Source organism: Cervus canadensis, chromosome 10 (genome assembly GCF_019320065.1).
Source record: "Cervus canadensis isolate Bull #8, Minnesota chromosome 10, ASM1932006v1, whole genome shotgun sequence".
Lineage (NCBI taxonomy): Eukaryota > Metazoa > Chordata > Mammalia > Artiodactyla > Cervidae > Cervus > Cervus canadensis.
This window is the reverse complement of record NC_057395.1, coordinates 41,078,624-41,096,747: the sequence shown is the minus strand read 5'-3', so window position 1 is coordinate 41,096,747 and position 18,124 is coordinate 41,078,624. Positions and strand designations below refer to the sequence as shown.

Here is an 18,124-nt window from a genome sequence, read left to right as displayed (position 1 = left end):
AAACACTGTCCTTTGTGTGCTGGTGACAGACCTTCCTCTTGAGTCTTCAGGTAGTGTTTGTCTAACTGTGATGTGTGCCTGAATCCATGGGGGTCTTGTGAGGCTGCGCTCTGATTCAACAGGTCTGGGGGAGGCTGGAGGTTTGGCATTCCTGCCAAGCTCCCTGCCCCTGGATCACACTTTGAGCAGAAAAGCAAAACTAAAGGAACTCATGTGACAGCCCTACCCCTAAAGAGTCTGGTGCCATGTGTGGACCAGGAAACACACGCACTGCAGACCAGCAGACCCAAGAGGAAGGAGCTGGGCTTGCAAAAGGATCCTGCCATGGCCAGAGCATAGCGTCACCACCGTGACCTCCTGCTTTGTGACCTCCTGCTTTCTCCAAATGGAGAAGGAAATGGCAACCCACTCCAGTGTTCTTGCCTGGAGAATCTCAGGGACGGCGGAGCCTGGTGGGCTGCCGTCTGTGGGGTCGCACAGAGTCGGACACGACTGAAGTGACTTAGCAGCAGCAGCAGCTTTCTCCAAAAGGGCAAAGCCAGACTTGAGAAGCATTTGCTTATCTTCATACACAAGGACCTGGGCTGCCCTGGTGGCTCAGATGGTAAAGACTCCACCTGCAATGCTAGGAGACCTGGGTTCAATCCCTGGGTCGGGAAGATCCCCTGAAGAAGGAAATGGCAACCCACTCGAGTATTCTTGCCTGGAGAATCCCCTGGACAGAGGAACCTGGAGGGCCACAGTCCATGGGGTCACAGAGTCGGACACAACTGAGAGACTAACACTTAGACACAAGGATTAGGGTCATGCTCTCAGCACTGGTGAAATCTAAATGGGGCTCAGCACACAGCCTGGCCTGATACAGATGGGAGAGAGTGTGTTTCAAATAAATAGATGAATGAATGTGCAATGACAATAATGACTTCCCAGGAAAGGACTTTTTTCCCCCTCATTGATGTTATTGATCTTACAAAGAAAGAATTCATTCATTCATCCAGCAAAGTCTATGGTAATCCACAATGTGCCAGACACTATTCTAGGTGCTTCGAACAAAACAAAGTCCACACCTGCATGAAGCGTCACTCCAGTGGATGCCAGCAGACAGAGAACAATAACGCAATTCATAGAATCTATGAGAAGCAGATGTGCTCCATGGATAAAAATAAAGCACAAAAGCAGAAAAATAAAGAGGGTTCAAGTATGAGAGTTGGCCTCACATTCCAGGCAGAGGGAACAGCAGGTGCAAAGGCCCTGGGGTGGGAGAGTGTCTGGTATGTATGAAGAACAGCAAGGAGACCCCTCCCCTCCCATGCCTGCCATGAAGTGTGTGAGGGCAACACTTGGAGTGTCTGTTTTCTGTCTGCACAAGACGCTCTGGATATTTCCACTGAAGAAAGTAACTACACCAAACAACTTGTCATTTACAGTAAGACTGGGCAATACTCTGGGCTGCAGCAGATTAAATCTGGATGACTGGAGAATCTTGGAGCCCTTGAGGCTGTTGACAATGAATAACAAATTAGTAAGGTCTACGAAAAGAGCAAAACATGAATAGAATGTAACAGGGTTAAGAGGACTCACATAAATATTAGGAGCTGGCAGTCAAGAGGCTCCTCTTTCCAGGGTGTCAAGCCAGGGTCACATCCTGCTTCCAGCAGACCCTTCTGCCCCTAGATGCTATGATCACCTCCCTCTACTTGTCCCCGTGCATCTGCTCTGGATGAAGCAGGTGGAGTGTCAGGGGACACAGCATTTGTGTAAGAGCTGCTGCCTGACCCAGGAGAGGCCATGGCCCTGATGATAATCTTAAATGAAGGCTAACAAGAACCAGAACTTTGTAACGCCAAAGTATCATGCAAATATATGTTTCCATGGCTTGCCCACTTCATGAAAACCTACTTTCTTTAGACGATCTGGGAGGAAAACCACGTATTGTCTGACTCAGGTGGGTTCTTTACCACTGAGTCACCTGGGAAGCCCCAAACAAAAACCAACCTACGTTTATTTTAAGATTTTACTTTGCCCAGCACAGTACCTAGAGGCTAAAACATTGCATGATTGGTTTTGGTTTTCCTTAATGACAGAGATGGCAGGAAACCACACCTGTCATTCACTCATGGGTGGTTTTAGGCTTTGATCTACTAGAAAATTAGATGTTGTTTGTGAGTCCTCTCCTGCCGTGCTGGCCAAGGGCACAACCCAGCCCCTCCTCACACAAACACACAAAAGGGGGCGCCTCCTTCTCACCTACACCCTGGCTCTAAAACTCTCAAGATAGACAAAATAAAGTCACCTTTGTTAAAAATGTTTCACTCGAGAGTGTTAGTACATGCGTACTCGTTTTATTTTTTAATTTTGTTTTTACTCCATGTGTAGTTTCTTCTAAAGAGCAGACTGGCTATTGATCACAAAATGTCAACAGAAGGGTCTGCCTGTGAGCACCTGTCTTGACATCATGTGTGTAGGCCACCAAGGCTTCTATGGACTCTGTCCCCTCCAGTCATCCAGTGGCCCTGGACAGTGGTACCCAGTCTACCATGACCACTGATGGCAGAGATGATATATTTCTCAGGCTGCCAAATCCTGTTTTCTGGGTGGGACGATCTTTTTTTTTAAACCTGTTTAGTTTTAATTGAAAAATAATTGCTTTACAATATTGTGTTGTTTCTGCCATACATCAACATGAATCAGCCATAGGGACACATATGTCCCCTCCCTCTTGGACCTCCTTCCCTCCTCCCACCCCATCCCAGCCCTCTAGGCTGTCACAGAGCCTAGGTGGGACTATCTTTCATAACAACAGTGGGCCCATCAAGACGTGAACTATGCCGTGCAAACGCCGGCCAACCTTGCCTCTGGCCCACAGGAGCCTCTCAGGGGCCCATGCCACAGCAGGTGTGCATGCCTGGGGACGTGGGGGCTTCTGCACTGCCCTCCTCAATTGGGCGGATCCCCTCACACCCGGGCAGGTGGTGGCCCCTGCAGGGTGCTCACGGGGCCCTGGTCAGTCCCATTCAGGGGCGTAAAAGCCCTGTTTCTTGCCCCTCTGAAAGTACCCCCCCATCAGGCTGCTGACTGTGGCTTTGACTGGCCTGGTCTGGGGACCTCCGGGAATGGACAGCTTGGGTCTCCTCTACCACCCAGCTCCACCAAGGGTCTGGTCCAACAGGTGCAACAAACATCTCACTCAGTTTTTGAGAAACAGCCCACATATTAAATTACCATAAAATAACCCAATTCTAAATAGACTTCTCAGCCACGGGTGGGACGGGGATGAGAAGTATCTTTTGCAAAAAAACCCCCAGGAACACACGCTCATCTCTGCTCTGTCAGCTCCAACAGATATGCAGAAAAGCCCAGGGACCGCCGCCCCCCCCACCGGCCCCGCCCCGAGCCAGGCTACTTGAGAGGAAGCAATGTCAGCCTCTGCAGACAATGTGTTTCGATCCTGATTCACAGAAAGAATCCTTGATTTGAGAAACTGGGGTGGCTCACAGGAAAAGAAAGAAAGAAAGCCTTTCCCAATCTGTGCCCTCCTGACACTTGTTAACATAGGGGTTTGGGGCTTAGCTTCATGTAGACTGAAACAGTCCCTTTAGTTACAAAAAAGACAGGGGTACCCAGTGGGCCTAAAGGAGAGGGATGCAAGATTTAGGGGCTGAAGGCACTCACAATTCTAGATGAACTGCATCTACTGGGGAGTTTTCAGAAACATTAGGATCTTGATTTATTTTGAAGTAGAAAAGGATATATTGTTTTGCCAGGCAAAGGAGGACATGGAAGGCCCCTGCCTTGAAAACCTATGTGTTCCAATCCCAGAGGAGTTTTTTTTTTTTGGATTGGAGTGTAGCCAATTAACAATGTTGTGATAGTTTCAGGTGGACAGCGAAGGGACTCAGCAATACACACATATGTATCCGTTCTCACCCAAACTCCCCTCCTATCCAGCCTGCCACAAAACATTGTGCAGAGCTGCCTGCGCTGTGCAGAAGGTCCTTGTTGGTTATCCAGTTTATTCTTTTTTTTGTAAATTATTTATTGGGGGTTTATTGTAGCATGTGGGATCTTGTTCCCCAGCCAGGGATTGAACCCAGGCCCCCTGCATTGGGAGCACAGAGTCTTAGACACTGGACCAGCAGAGAAGTTCCCTATCCAGTTAAATATAGCACTGTGTACACGTCCAACCTAAACTCACTAACTATCCCTTCCACTCCCCCTCCCCCCCAGCACCCATAGGTTCCTTCTCTAAGACTGTGAGTCTGTGAGTCTCTATTTTGTAAGTTCATTTGTATCATTTCTGTTTAGATTCCACATATACGGTTGTCACACCATGTTTCTGCTTCTCTGACTTACTTCATTCCGTGTGACACTCTTAGTTCCATCCATGAGGAATATTAGGATCTTTAAACATGACAGGTTTGCATCACAGGTCCCTTTCTACGTGAGTGTGTGATTTTACATTTACAGGGGCCAGGGCAGTCATTTAAGCCTGGCACAGGGGGGCCTGGGGACCCTTTTACCTCAGGGGCCAATCCTTCCAGGGACATCCAATAGCTGACAAGCCCTCTGGAGCCCCCTGCCTGGCGTGAATGAAGAAACCTGGGAGCTGGTGACAGCGCAGCCACCAAGCAGCGGCTTGACATCAGGAGACAAAGGGAGCCTTACCTGCTGATGCAGTAGAAAGCAATGAGCCGGAATAAATCCGCAAAGCTGATTCCTGAGCCTTCCAGGGAAAAGGCTGGAAAAGAGAGAGTTCGGAAACCAGCTGAGTGTCCCCGAGTGCATCCTGGGAAAGGAAAGGCCCTCGATATTGCTGGCTGGGAGGGCAGGAGCATCTCCGGGCTCCCTGACCGACTCCCGCATGCCTGATGGGAACCAGCTGTACGGAGGACGCATGGTCGTGGGAGACAGGCCAGGGAAGGGTGGGCAGCCCACAAGTCCAGCCCCTGACTCATCGAAGCACGTGCTCCAGTGCTTGGTAAACAGAGCAGCCCAGACTCAAATTACACAACTATCTTTTTTCTAAAGTTCAGGATGCAAAACTGGGCAGAGTAAAAGGGTCAGATGGGCTGGAGCGAGAGGCTAGCAGGAGGCAGGGCATAGGGGGACACTAAGGCCCCCCTCAAGCCCTTGACCCTCCCGGGCTGGACCTCCTGGATCACAAATGCGCCACTTGTGGTTAAGACAAAAGGCAGAAGGAGCGTGAAGCCTGGAGGATAACACAGGTTCCCATACATCAGCTTGGGTTCAACTCTGCAGGAAAGATGCTAAAATTGATTTACTTCGAGAGCCCCCGCCCCACCCCACTGCCTCCACTAAGTATGCAACCTTCCAACAAAGAAGTATTCTGGCAAGATGGTGTGCCATTCTGTAAATCTTCCAAATGATGGAACAGAGAGAGTGGCTCGACTTCAAAAATTCATGTATTTGCCAACCACTCCTTACACTGTCTTGGCTGAAACACCACCCTTGCAGCCCTTCTTCCAGAAATTCTCCAAAGAGCTTCAGCTCTGTGACGATTCCCTAACTTCAGATGAGTTTCTCTCCCTTCCAAATCCTCATTTATTTTGCTTGTTTCTTGTTTGTGTTGTATTATTTTGCTTACTTACTATTTCTTTACTACCCCTACACATATACCCTGACTGACAGACACAGAAAGAGAAACATACACATATGTACCACAATTGTGGAGTAAAAGGGAACGAACTTGGGTAGGTTAACATCTCTGCTCTCAGTTTTCTCATCTGTAAAATGGACAATAATTAAACTTCCCTTGTCTTCCAGAAGGAGAGTAGTGGGTAGTGCAATCTTTTAAAAAGTGAGTAACTTCTTTGAAAGCAGTTCTATGCAGATATGAGTTGGTACTTATTATGCAAAACACTGTCCAGATGTTATGACGAAATAGCTATAAGGTTTGGGGTTTTTTGGTTTTGCTTTTTATATTTATTTATTGGGCTGTGCTGGGTCTTAGTTGTGGGCATGCAGGAGCTTTAGTTGAGGCATGTGACCTTTCAGTTGCAGCATGTGGGTTCTAGTTCCCTGATCAGGGATCACACACACCTGGGCCCCCTGCATTGGGAGCATGGAGTCTAAGCCACTAGACCGCCAGCAAAGTCCAAAAATATCTACGTTTTTAAGGCCAGCCCTTCCTCGCAAAGAAGGTAGACCCTGCCCAGGAAGGGATCATCATGGGAGGCCTGTGGTAACCAGTTATAGGCAGGTTAATGTTTTGCTCAGACTAGGCAGACTAGCTCTTTCAGCTACTTTAAAACCAGAGAAGTGATAAAGATCTTCGCAAAACAGGGAGGAAAATCATGCAGCCAGGGAGGGATCTCAGTCGAACAACAAGAGAAGGTTTAAAATACAAAACACTAACTGTACTTATTGTAGGAGGGGAAGGTGGGTGGGATTTGCAAGCTGACTTATCACGGTAAACTGTGGGAGTTGTTGTTCATTCACTAAATTGTCCGACTCTTTGTGACCCCATGGACTGCAGCACGCCAGGCTTCCCTGTCCTTCACTATCCCCTGGAATTTGCTCAAATTTATGTCCATTGAGTTGCTGATGCCATCCAACCATCTTGTCCTTTCACCCTCAATCTTTCCCAGCATCAGGGTCTTTTCCAATGAGTCGGTTCTTTGTATCAGGTGGCCAGAGTATTGGAGCTTCAGCTTCAGCATCAGTCCTTCCAGTGAATACTCAAGGTTGATTTCCTTTAAGATGGATTGGTTGAATCTCCTTTCAAGTCCAAGGGACTCTCAAGAGACTTCAGCACCACAGTTCAAAAGCATCAATTCTTTGGCGTTCAGCTTTCTTTATGGTCCAACTCTACATTTCCGTGCATGACTACTGGAAAAATCATAACTTTGACTAGACAGACCTTTGTCAGCAAAGCGATGTCTCTGCTTTTTAATACACTGTCTAGGTTTGAAATGGCTTTCCTTCCAAGGGGCAAGAGTTTTTAAATTTCATGGCTCAATTACTGTCTGCAGTGATTTTGGAGTCCAAGAAAATAAAATCTGTCACTGTTTCCACTTTTCCCCCATCTATTTGCCATGAAGTGATGGGACTGGTTGCCATGATCCTAGTTTTTTGAATGTTGAGTTTTACACCAGCTTTTTCAACTGTGGATGTTAGAAGGGATTTAAAAACCACTTAGATTTATCACTTCTTGGCTAGCTGACTTTAAAAAGCCAACTCAGCATCGCCCTTTTTCACTTAATATTTAATTCACTGTCTTTCAGAGGGTGGGTTTGAAATCTACCTTTTGATTCCCTCCTAAATCATTAGGCAGATCATTAGCCAAGCTCAGTGACTGCTCAGATGACTCTGCACGTGGGGGCTTTTCCCTGATGTCAGCGACCTTGGAAGAGGCCTGGGGGTAAACATCATAAGACCCCATCTACAGCTGACCTGAGGCCAGTCGTAGATCACACAGAGGCTGGCAAGTTCCGCTGGGGCCAGAAACATCTCCTCCAGACCCAGTTAATAGATATTTGGCTCAGTAAGACTCTGAACTCCAGGCTGAGTGGAAGCCTATATCTGCCCCCAAATCAGTCTCAAGACCTTCGGTGCCTTCAAAGACAGGGACTGAGGCTGCTCAGCTTATAATGAGCATCTGGTCTACATCGGCTTATTGAACAGTCGATGGCATCCAAACTGGCCTTCACACCTGGGCTCGCTCACCTGTGGCTGAGAAAGGCCTCCCCCTTGGGGCTGTAGGTCCACCTTCTTATTGTCACTGGGAGGCTCATAGGACATCAGGATTGTGTGTTCCCCTTTTCCTTGAAAACTTGACATTCCAAAGACTTCATGTTTCCAGGGACCACAGATTAGCAGAAAGAAACCAACATTCCTGATTCTCTCCCTCCAAAATTTCAGCCAGTCCATTTCTCCAAAGAGCTGGATTCAGCCTATGACCAGCTGCCCCTATAGAACACTGTACAAGGATGGCCTAGAGGGGACAATCCCCTCTAGGGCTACTCAAGGGCTGTGCAGACACACACTTTGGCATGAGATCCCAAAAAAAGACTGTTGTGCAGCCCGTCCTTCAGCTTAGCCATCAGCAAACCTGGGGACCACGCCCGGCGTAACTGGGAAACTAGCCTCTGTGAGGCCCTGTCATGTGCCAGGCAATAGACTGCGAACCTTGCACACAGGCTGTTTAACTGTCAACAGCTCTCTGAGGTCACCACCATCCCATTATACAGATAAGAAAACCGAGGCTCTTGTGCTAGGTTATCTGCAGGGAATAAGTGACAGCTCCAGGACTCAGACCCACGTCTGTCCATCTTCAAGTTGCAGGCCCTCTCCCCCTCCACTTACTTAAAGACCTCACTTCACCGGGACCTCACCACCTGATGACCACTTACTGTATGTGCTTTCCTTTATGGCAAATTCCTTGAGTGGGACTCCAAATTCACAGGGCAGGCGAAGGCAGAGGACTTTCTTCTGCATTTTGGTGGATTTACGAACCAGGAAGATCTAGAGGAGGGAAAAGAAATGCAAGCTGAAGAGACATCTAGAAGGCTGGGACCTGGGTGTGTCATTTCCTACACATGTAGCTTCCATGCATGGAACCCCTCTCATAGCCAAACTACAGGGTTTCAGGTGCACATTGCTGCCATGGATACTGATGAGCCAGCAGGCCACGGATGCCCGCCTTTGGTAACCAGTCTCGGAGGATCCCACTTCTCCACGAGACTGAGAACCTCCTCAATCTGTGAAACATTTTCAGTTTGGTGACTATTTTACAGCTCATGATACACACTCTCCAGCTTATGTCTGATAAGGCATCCTGGCTGATGAACCCTAAATTCTAGACACAGGTAACACGGCTCAGCCATTGTGGAGAATTGGAAGTTCATTGGCTAATCTGGCTCATGAGTATATTTAAGATAGAAATCTGAATTTGTTGCCAACATTGGAAAAGTACAAGGTCTTTCACTTTACACAAGAAAATCTAAGTGGCCAGTGTCTCTTGGAAAATGGGATAATAAGGCAAGACCTGGCTTGGCCACATCTGCTGGAGCTGAAAATGGGAAGTGCTCTGAGGTTCGCGCCAGCCAACACACAGGCTGGTGGTCCCTTTACTCCTGACTCACTTTGCTTTCCGACAACTCCCTCCAGTTCCAAACGGTGTCTTTAGATGCATGTTTAAACCAGCCCAAGCCCAGTGCTGATCTCAGGAGGCCATCCAAGCATATGTTACTGTAGAGCTGGGCATGCCTCATCCAGCTGTGCACTGCACAAACCTGGGGGCGTCATCTACCCAGATGACAAACGCAATGGTACTCCCTGGAGTTTGTGGTGTGGTGGCCTGGCTGCATGCCGGTTCCCTCCTGTGACTCATGACCCTTCTTCCAAGGAGACCATCCAGTCCTGTTTCTTCATTTTTCTTTCCTCTGTGTTTGGCTATCTGCTCCTACATTTCTGCAGCCTTTTACTTTTCCCATCTAATCGTCATCTCTTTCTTGATGTCCAGTCAATAGCTCTTAAGACACTTTTATGGGGGGAGAAGGGGTAACAGGAACTGGGTGTCTGTGGAAGACAGGAAGGTCATCTTCAGGGCTCTCTTTTTCCCCAGTGACCATAGAGAGGTGGCCACAGAATGTGCCAGCAGTGGGAGTCAATGGCTCTGGGTCAGCCTGAAGCAGAAGTGGGTGCTCCCACAATGCTCTTGTGATGAGGAAAAGCCTCAAAGTACTGCTGGGAGGCAGCTGCTGTTGGTGGAAAGAAGTATCTCTCCCTTTGGGAGGTGGGGGTCTCCTTGAGTCTTGAGGCTCAGGGAGGGTACAATCTCTGAGCCTTATCTCCTGAACATCCAAAACCTTAGGTCAGCAGTTGGCAAAGCATGGCCTACAGACCAAACCCATCCTGCCACTTGCTTTCATAAATAAAGTTTTATTGACATACAGCCTTGCTGCTTGGTCTACATATTTAAACAGCTGCGGCTGCCCTGTGATGGCAGAGTTGAGTGGCTGTGACAGAGGCTCTGTGGCCACAAAGCTCCAAATACTGACATTCGGACTCTTCACAGGAAGAATTTGCCGACCCTTGTCTTAGGGTTATAGATGAATTAGGGATGGTGGCACCCTAAGGATCAGATGCCACTAGGGTTGGTCTTTCAAACCTTTCTCTTTCACACACCTGCTCCTCCTTCTATTCAGGATCCTTGCTTCTCCTGGAGAACTGTGGCCTCTCCCCTCCTCACCCTGCCCTCAGCCCCATCCCGTCAGGCAGATCCTGCCCAGGGATCGGGAAGGTGGAGAACCTCCTGCCTGACTTGCTCCCCACCAGCTTCCAGCAGGAATGGACGTGCCTGACTCCAGGTGCTGGGACGAGCACGGAGATGAAGTGTTGCCTAGCAACACGGCAACCTCCCTCATTAGAATTTTTTTTTTGCAGAAACACAGGAGCAGACAACTCAACTTGCAAAAAGTGGGGGCCTCACAGAAAGGGGTCCTGATCATATAGACCAAAACCAGAGACAACAACCCAGTGAGCCGGCCAAGGAATTCTCCGCAAGGATGATCCAATACTGCGCCTGTCCTCCTGAACGTGTTCCAGCAAGGACTTAGTCTTGTCTGCTTCCGTCAGATGAGGAACAAAGACTCACTTGTGAGTCAAAAAGTGACAACCGACAAGCTTTGGCTGATAGGAAACTGGAAAGTTTATTTTTGTGTCCAGCTGTTACAACATTCCTTGGCCAGCTACAGAAGGAATTTTCTCCCCGCCTCTCCATCTATTTCTTAGTTTCTATCTCTTGTGGTGTGTTGTTTCCAGTCTTATTTTATCTGTGATTTATTGTATTTATCCTTGTTTTAGAAGTGTACATTGTACACAAGCGCTGTCCCCAAGAACTTTCTATGATGGTGGAAACGTTCTATACTTTGCACCGTCCATTCAATATGGTAGCCACACAGACATTGGGGATAGTGAGATCTTAAATATGGCTAGTGCCACTGAGGAACCAAATGTTTTATTCTATTTTATTAATGTAATTTAAATAGCTACATGAGGCCAGTGGCCACCATGTCAGATAGCACAGAATATATCTACCTATCACTGAATAACATTTTCTAAGAAACTTCTATAGCATCATGGAGTGGGCTTGAGTTAGATAAGACTAGCGTTGGGTGAAAGTGAAAGTTTCTCAGTAGTGTCCGATTATTTGCAACTCCATGGATTATACAATCCATGGAATTCTCTAGGTCAGAATACTGGAGTGGGTAGTCCTTCCCTTCTCCAGGGGATCTTCTCAACCCAGGGATTGAACCCAGGCGATTCTTTACCAGCTGAGCCATATGGGAAGCCCTTGTGTAGCCTTGGGGAGGGGGGTGCTGAAGAAACCAAACTGGGCTTTGGTTTGTCACTGAGACCACACAAGGGAAAGAGGATGACTTTGGCAGCCAGAGTAGACAAGACTAGGGATGTGGAATTTTAGAAGGCTGGGTCCTGAATTGGATGGCTGGACCCAGGCCAGGGCTCCCGGGCTCATGATGAAAGGAAAACCACAGACTGAGGACCCCACACCAGGCTCATCCTCCATGTCACATCTCAAAAAGTCAGGCCCGGGGCCCGTGGCCAGTGGCCCCTCCTCAGTACCCAGGTGCCCTGTTATCCCTCAGAGTCTTGAGGTCCCAAGGGCAGATGAAGGGCTCTGTTTTGGGAGCTGCCTCCATAGTTTCCAGAATTTCTCTGCCTTGTAAGGAGACACACACACCGGGCACCATGCTCCCTAGGGGCTGGGAAGAACTCTCTGGAACTCGCCGTCTTTCTCTTTAGGGAAGTGACGGCCCTGCCCGCCTCCCCATTTCCCCACTTTAGAGTCTTACCCCCGGAGGCTGCGCCTGCAGGACTCCAGCCGCCTCCTCCTCACTCAGGCTCAGCTGCAGCCATATGGGGTGGGTGTGCAGGAGTCGGTCCAAGATGCTGAGCCTGTTGGAGAGGCTGTCGTAGCCCGAGTCCCGGGGGCAGGTCTTGGCGTCCGTTTCCTCGGAGTAGTGATCGTCCTTGTGTCTTACCATGCTAGGAGAGAGAATCGGCAGGGGTCAGACGGCTGCAGCGAGGTCTCCCTCATGAGGACAGCACCCTGTGGTCTCCTAGGCTGGACCTATCCTGGCCCAGGGCCCCAACCTTCATCACCACCTCTTCTGTCTTCCCCTCCAGACTGAAAGCTTTCCAGGGGCAGACACTGGGTTCTATATCACTCTGTATGTCTAACATTGCAGCAAGTCCTCAACACCCCTCAACACACTCAACCTTCCCTTTCTAACTCAGTTTTCACAGGGTTTTAAATATCCTAAATGCTGTTTACTGTTTTCTGCTATTAGGGCATGTCTTCACTTTGAGCAAAAAGAAACTCTAAGTGCTAAATTCCATACAGTAGCCATGAGGCTAAGAGCATGACTAGGCAAGCTCTGAAAACACAGATGAACATTCCTCAGGCACACTCATTTTATATCCATATGAACTGGATTTCATTTCCTTTCGGGCACTTTCACTTTCACTATTAATATTATTTCTAATAGAACCCCACAGTGGAATGGTATTGCACTATTCATAAAACCATATGAATATTATTCATAGTTGCCATAAAGTAGAAACACTTCAAATCTCCATCAACTAAAGAAAGGATAAATAAAATGTGGTATATCCAGAAAACGGAATTTTATTCAGCCATAAAGGTCATTGATTCTTTTTATGATTGAGACATTGATCCATGCTACAAAATGGAAGACTTTGAAGACTCCATGGAATGGAATGAAACCCTGAGGATCCCACACTAAGTGAACGAAACCAGGCACAATAGTGTGCTGATCCCACTTATGCAAAATATCTGGGTTAGACAAAAACATAGAGACAGAAAGATCAGTGATTGCCAAGGACTGGGGAGGGGTTGGGGTAGGTCATGACCACGAAAGGGTTTGGAGGTTCTTTCCAGGTAACAAAAATGTTCTGGAATGAGATGAGCTGATGGTTGTGCAACTTTGTGAAATACTGAAAAAAACCACTGAACTGTATGGTATGTGAATGAAATCTCAATACAAAAATATCCCCTTGATGGATATCATCTCCTCTGCCCCCCAACCCTAACCCTGTTTCTGAGTACTTAATCCCGATTTTACAAGTGAGGAAACTGAGGTTCAGCAAGCTCCAGAGTAATAAACAGCCAAGAAATGGCAAAGCCAGAAATCCCAGAAGTTTGGTGTTTCTCCAGCTTTGCAGCTAACAGGTGTGATCACAAACACAAGATGGCTGTAACCAGGTGGTGTCTACTGTTGGCCAAACCGTCAGAAATACTCTCTTATCTGCTCCTTACAGTAGCCCTGAAAGGAGGTGCCAGGATCCTAGCTTTCAAAAAGAGGACCAGGAGGCTCAGGCCGAGGAACAGCGCTCTGCTGAGAGAGGGTGGAGGTCCCCGTCTAAGGCTGCCTAAGCTCTGGGGTGTCTTTCCTTTGCCACATTCAGAGTTCTCCATGCTGGTCATCTCTATGGTCCCAGAACAGCCAGTGGGACCACCAGGCCTGACCACCCACGTCTGCACGGCTGAGTTCAGGTGGGGTACACCTCATCTTCAAATGTCTGCACTCCAAGAGACCCATACATGTGGTCTGAAGGAAGCCTTCAACAGTGAGGAAGACAGGTGATGGGGTCTGAATGTAAGGGGAGAGGGGAGAGGAGGTATGCCACTCCCCTGTGGACCACTCTGCTCTAAGAGGTCACGTGGGGGCACGCAGACTTAGGAACCACACACCCCCTGCCACCCCATGACAGCACATGGGCCACCAGAGACTGCACCCCGCCTTCTCCCCTGCCACCTCTATACCTGCTCCAGATCTAAAGAATCTCTAGATCTAAAGAATCTCGGGCTTCCATTCAATATTTATATTTCATCTGCTCTCAAGTAAGGAGTGTTTTCCTTTACTGCTGCTGCAAGTTTCCATGTGGGACCATCTGTGCCCAGAAAGGGTAGTTCCTCATTCTGGAAATGCCATTCCAGGGCCTCCAGGTGTTTTGAAGAGAATCTCTGCAGTGCTCAGAACAAACTCTTCACAATGAAGCTGGTGTAAACATTCCTTTCCCATGAGGTAAAGAAGGCAACTTACAGCACGGGTTTCCACCCTTGGCTGCCCATGAAAATTGCCTAGGGAGTTTAAATTTTTGTGATGGCTAGACAGCACCCCCAGATCAAATAAATCAGACACTCTGGGGGCAGAATGCAGACATCAGAATGGTTCAGCTTCCCCAGGAGGCCCCAACCTACACCAAAGTTTATAATCATTGCTTTGCATCAGTGCTTGAGCCTGGGGGAAAAAATCCTCTGGGGGGTGTGAAGCCACAGGCGCTTCCTGGTTTCAGCCCCAGAGGTTTTGATTCTGCAGGTCTGGGATGGGCCCAGGACTCTGCATTTCTAGCAAACTCTGGGGGAATTCTGATGCTGCAAGCCCCAGAACTTGAGGAGCACATGCCTAAGAGCAAAATATGCACTTAAACTCAGACCCAATTAGGTGGTTGGTGTTTGTGTTTTGTTTGGGGCTGAGAGGATACAGGTAACATGCCATTGAAAGAGCTCTCAGGGGATTTCCCTGGTGGCCCAGTGGCAAAGACGCCATGCTCTCAGTTCAGGAGTCCTGGGTTTGATCCCTGGTCAGGGAACTAGTTCCTACATGCTGCAGTTAAGACCCGGCAGAGCCAAATAAATAAATAAATGTTTTGAAAAAAAAAAAATAATTCTAGGAAACCAAATAAAGGCACATGTCAGCCCTGCCATCTCAAGTTGGAGATACTTTGGAAGTGTGAAAGTGAAAGTGTTAGTCACTCAGTCGTATCTGATTCTTTGCGACCCCATGGACTGTAGACCGCCAGGCTTCTCAGTCTATGGAATTATCCAGGCAAGAATACTGGAATGGATTGCTATGCCTGCCTCCAGGGGTTCTTCCTGATCCAGGGATCAAACCCAGGTCTCCTGCATTGCAGGCAGATTCTTTACTGTCTGAGCCACCAGGGGAGTCAAGAGATATTTTACCAAGACCAAGTTCTCCTCCCCCCAGCATGGCAGTCTGGACACTTGTGTACTGAGAGTGAATAGGTTGATACCTCGTCCTTAGAAGGGCCCATCCTGTGTGGTTAAGCAGCCTTGGTTGTTAAGCAGCTACAAAGCCTTTGTTCTGACAACTGACCTCACCTTCAAAAGCCAGGGCCCAGACAGGAAGGCGGTGAATAAGATTCATGGGGCCTCATAAAGGAGCAACCATAAATTAGACCTTGTCTTTGCAAATGACTAAGCTCACGCCTTTATGCAGCCGGCTGTCTGAGGTTTATAGCCTATGATTACAGGACAGATTGGCTTTTATGGGGACAAGCCTCAGGAAAGAACTAATGAGGGAAACACTGAAGCTGTAGTGGATGTGGTTGGCGCCTTGCCTGCCAAGATCCCCTTGATCAACCAGGCACCCGTGCCCCTGTCACTATGAGTGCTGGCTGCCAAAAGCCCACAGCTGCTTCCTTCCCTGGGTAACCCAGGAAGCTACACCACCCCTACCCCCTGGAAGCAGATGCACGGCTCAGGACTCGGTAACATGGGTGGAGAAGAGGCTTTCTGGCTTCAAGGTGGGACAGGTCCAAGGTAGGTGCCAGTCAAACTTCAGAGCTCCCTGCAGGGTCAGGCGGAGGCTATACCCCAGCTGACCCCACATCTCTGTCTGGTTTTCTCCCATCATATCCTATAAGCCCTGTCTCAGGCTCTGCGTCTAGGGAATCCAATCTGAGAAAGAACCTGATGAGATTCAACACCATGATTTCTAAGACTGATGTGAGGGAGGACAAAGGAGGAGAGGCTTATAAAAGATAAACCAGTGAGCAGGAGACACAGGACGTCACAGTGGGGAGGCTGGCACCTGAGATCCGGCCAGCTCCCTTTTTAAGCTTTGTCTGAAAGTGGCAATTAATATCTCCACCACCGTGCAGAACTGATGAATGGCAGGCTTATGTATGGATGCTGACATCAGTAGGTGAAAGATTTAGGGAACAGAACATTCACAGCCTTAAAATACCACCCCAGGGTTTCCTTATTCTGAAGAAGGAAACGTGCCCTGACAAGGGAGAAGCCACTTTGACCGAGTGACCGGGGTTGATATCTCCACCACCTCACCTGGTGCCTCTGATGTGATGCTCTGAGGTTATAGCATCACCTGGTCTTCCTGCCCCCAAACGCATACAACCTGACTCCCTATGGGAGGAAACAGAAAGACCCACATTCAGGGACTTCTGCAAAGCCACTGGCCTGAGCTCTTCAAAAGAGTCAGTGTGGTAAAAGATTAAAAACAAAAAAGAGCTTCCCTAGTGGCTCCATGGTAAAGAATCCACCTGCCAGGGCGGGGACACAAGTTAGATTCCTGATCTGGGAAGATCCCACCTGCCGCAGGGCAACTGAGCCCATGTGTCACAATTACTGAGCCCTTGAGCTGCAACTACTGAAGCCCATGTGCGCTAGAGCCCACACTCTTAACGAGAGAAACCACCACAATAAGAAGACTGCACACTAAAATTAAAGAGCAGGCCTTGCTCACCACAACTGGAAGAGGTCCTTGCACAGCAATGAAGACCCAGGGCAGCCATAAATAAATAAATCTTAAACACACACACACACACACAAACTGTGAGTTACCGTAGAGAAAAGGAGACTAAACAGATGTGATCATCTCACTGAGTGCACAGAACCAATCACATACAGCCTCAGAATAAAATGCAGTGAGAAAGAACAATCGGAATATCTGAATATGAATATATTCATATCTGGAATACATGAGATATTACTGTGTTGATATTTAACCTCCTGACTGCGATAACGTTATCACAATTCTGCAGGAACATGTTCTTGCTCCTAAGAGAAGCATACTCAAAAATTCAGGGGCCAAATGTTAAAATGTTAGAAATTAAGTACCAAGTAGTTAGCCCCTCCTCACCTCTCACCTCCTCAAAAAAAGGGAAGAATACAGACGGAAGGAAAAGGAGGCGAAATCCCAACAACTGGTGAGCAGTTATAAATAGTACTCTTCTTGCAACTTTTCTGGTGCTTAAAGTTTCTCAAGTATTAGGTTGGGGAAAATGAAATGGAAAAATACATAGCACCTCAGTTTTTTTTGTTTTGACTGTGCCGCATGGCATGTGGAATATTAATTCCCGTACCTCCTGCTTTGGAAGGGCAAAATCTTTACTACTGGACCACCAGGGAAGTCTCTCACTGGGTTTTTATGAGCAGGGGATTCATTTATTTATTCAACTATTAACTAGTATTTCCAAATATCTAGGCTGCTTTCAGGGAGGGGGGAGATGAAGCTCAATTATGGATTCCGTGAGCCCCACACCTGCATGTGAAAATCCTGGGCAGTCAAAGAATGCCCTCCAGCTCTAAGATGCCTCTGGGGCAGAGGCATCTGGAAACACTGGAAAACTCAGACCCTGCCTGCTCTCATTCCAACTGGGCTTCAGGGCCCAGCAGCAGATGGCCGATGACCACACCCACTCTGGGGGGCAGGGTGCTCCAACATTCTGGTCACATTCAATGCCAGTCTCTTCAGAGTGTGGGACAAGAGTGGCCTTTCCACTTGGCTGTATTCCTGTCATTCCTGGGACCAGGCGTTGGTAGCCTAGGCAGGTGCAAGAAGAAGCAACGGCAGGCAGTGCATTATAATTCAGGACCAAGGCCTGCTTCTTCTATCACATGTCACAGAATCAGACTCATCTCAGAGGAACCATGAACTTGCAGCAGTGTTCCCAAAGGATGCTTTCTGATCCTCATCCAGAACCCCAGAGTACGGCACAATCCATCCAGGCAGCCACTAAGGTCCAGCGTCTAGACCAAGTGTGTTCAGTAAGGCTCCCTTGTCTTTCCCATACATCACTCCCTCCCAAGCTCCTATCCAAAACACCACGTTACTTTACACTTCAGTCTTTCTTCAAATTAATGACGGGCAAATAAGAAAGCAATATTAACACATAGGGGCTTCCCTGGTGGTCCAGGGATTAAGAATCCACCTGCCAGCGCAGGGGACACAGGTTCAATCCCTGGTCTAAGAAGATCCCACGCGCCGCAGAGTAACTAAGCCTGTGTGCCACA

General features: G+C 48.2%; 1 protein-coding gene across 9 annotated transcripts in view; it reads right to left on the bottom strand.

The window, feature by feature from the left end:
• The window catches only part of RIN2 (Ras and Rab interactor 2), a 212,125-nt gene that overhangs the window by 28,550 nt on the left and 165,451 nt on the right, over positions 1–18,124 (bottom strand). For 8 of the 9 annotated variants that reach the window (XM_043480500.1, XM_043480491.1, XM_043480499.1 and 5 more), the window contains 3 exons: positions 11,838–12,030; positions 8,373–8,484; positions 4,666–4,786 (listed from right to left, as the gene is read on the bottom strand). In XM_043480500.1, the coding sequence (XP_043336435.1) occupies positions 4,666–4,786; positions 8,373–8,484; positions 11,838–12,030 (426 nt within the window). The remainder of the gene's footprint in view (positions 1–4,665; positions 4,787–8,372; positions 8,485–11,837; positions 12,031–18,124) is intronic. The other variant, XM_043480497.1, reaches the window with a different exon arrangement.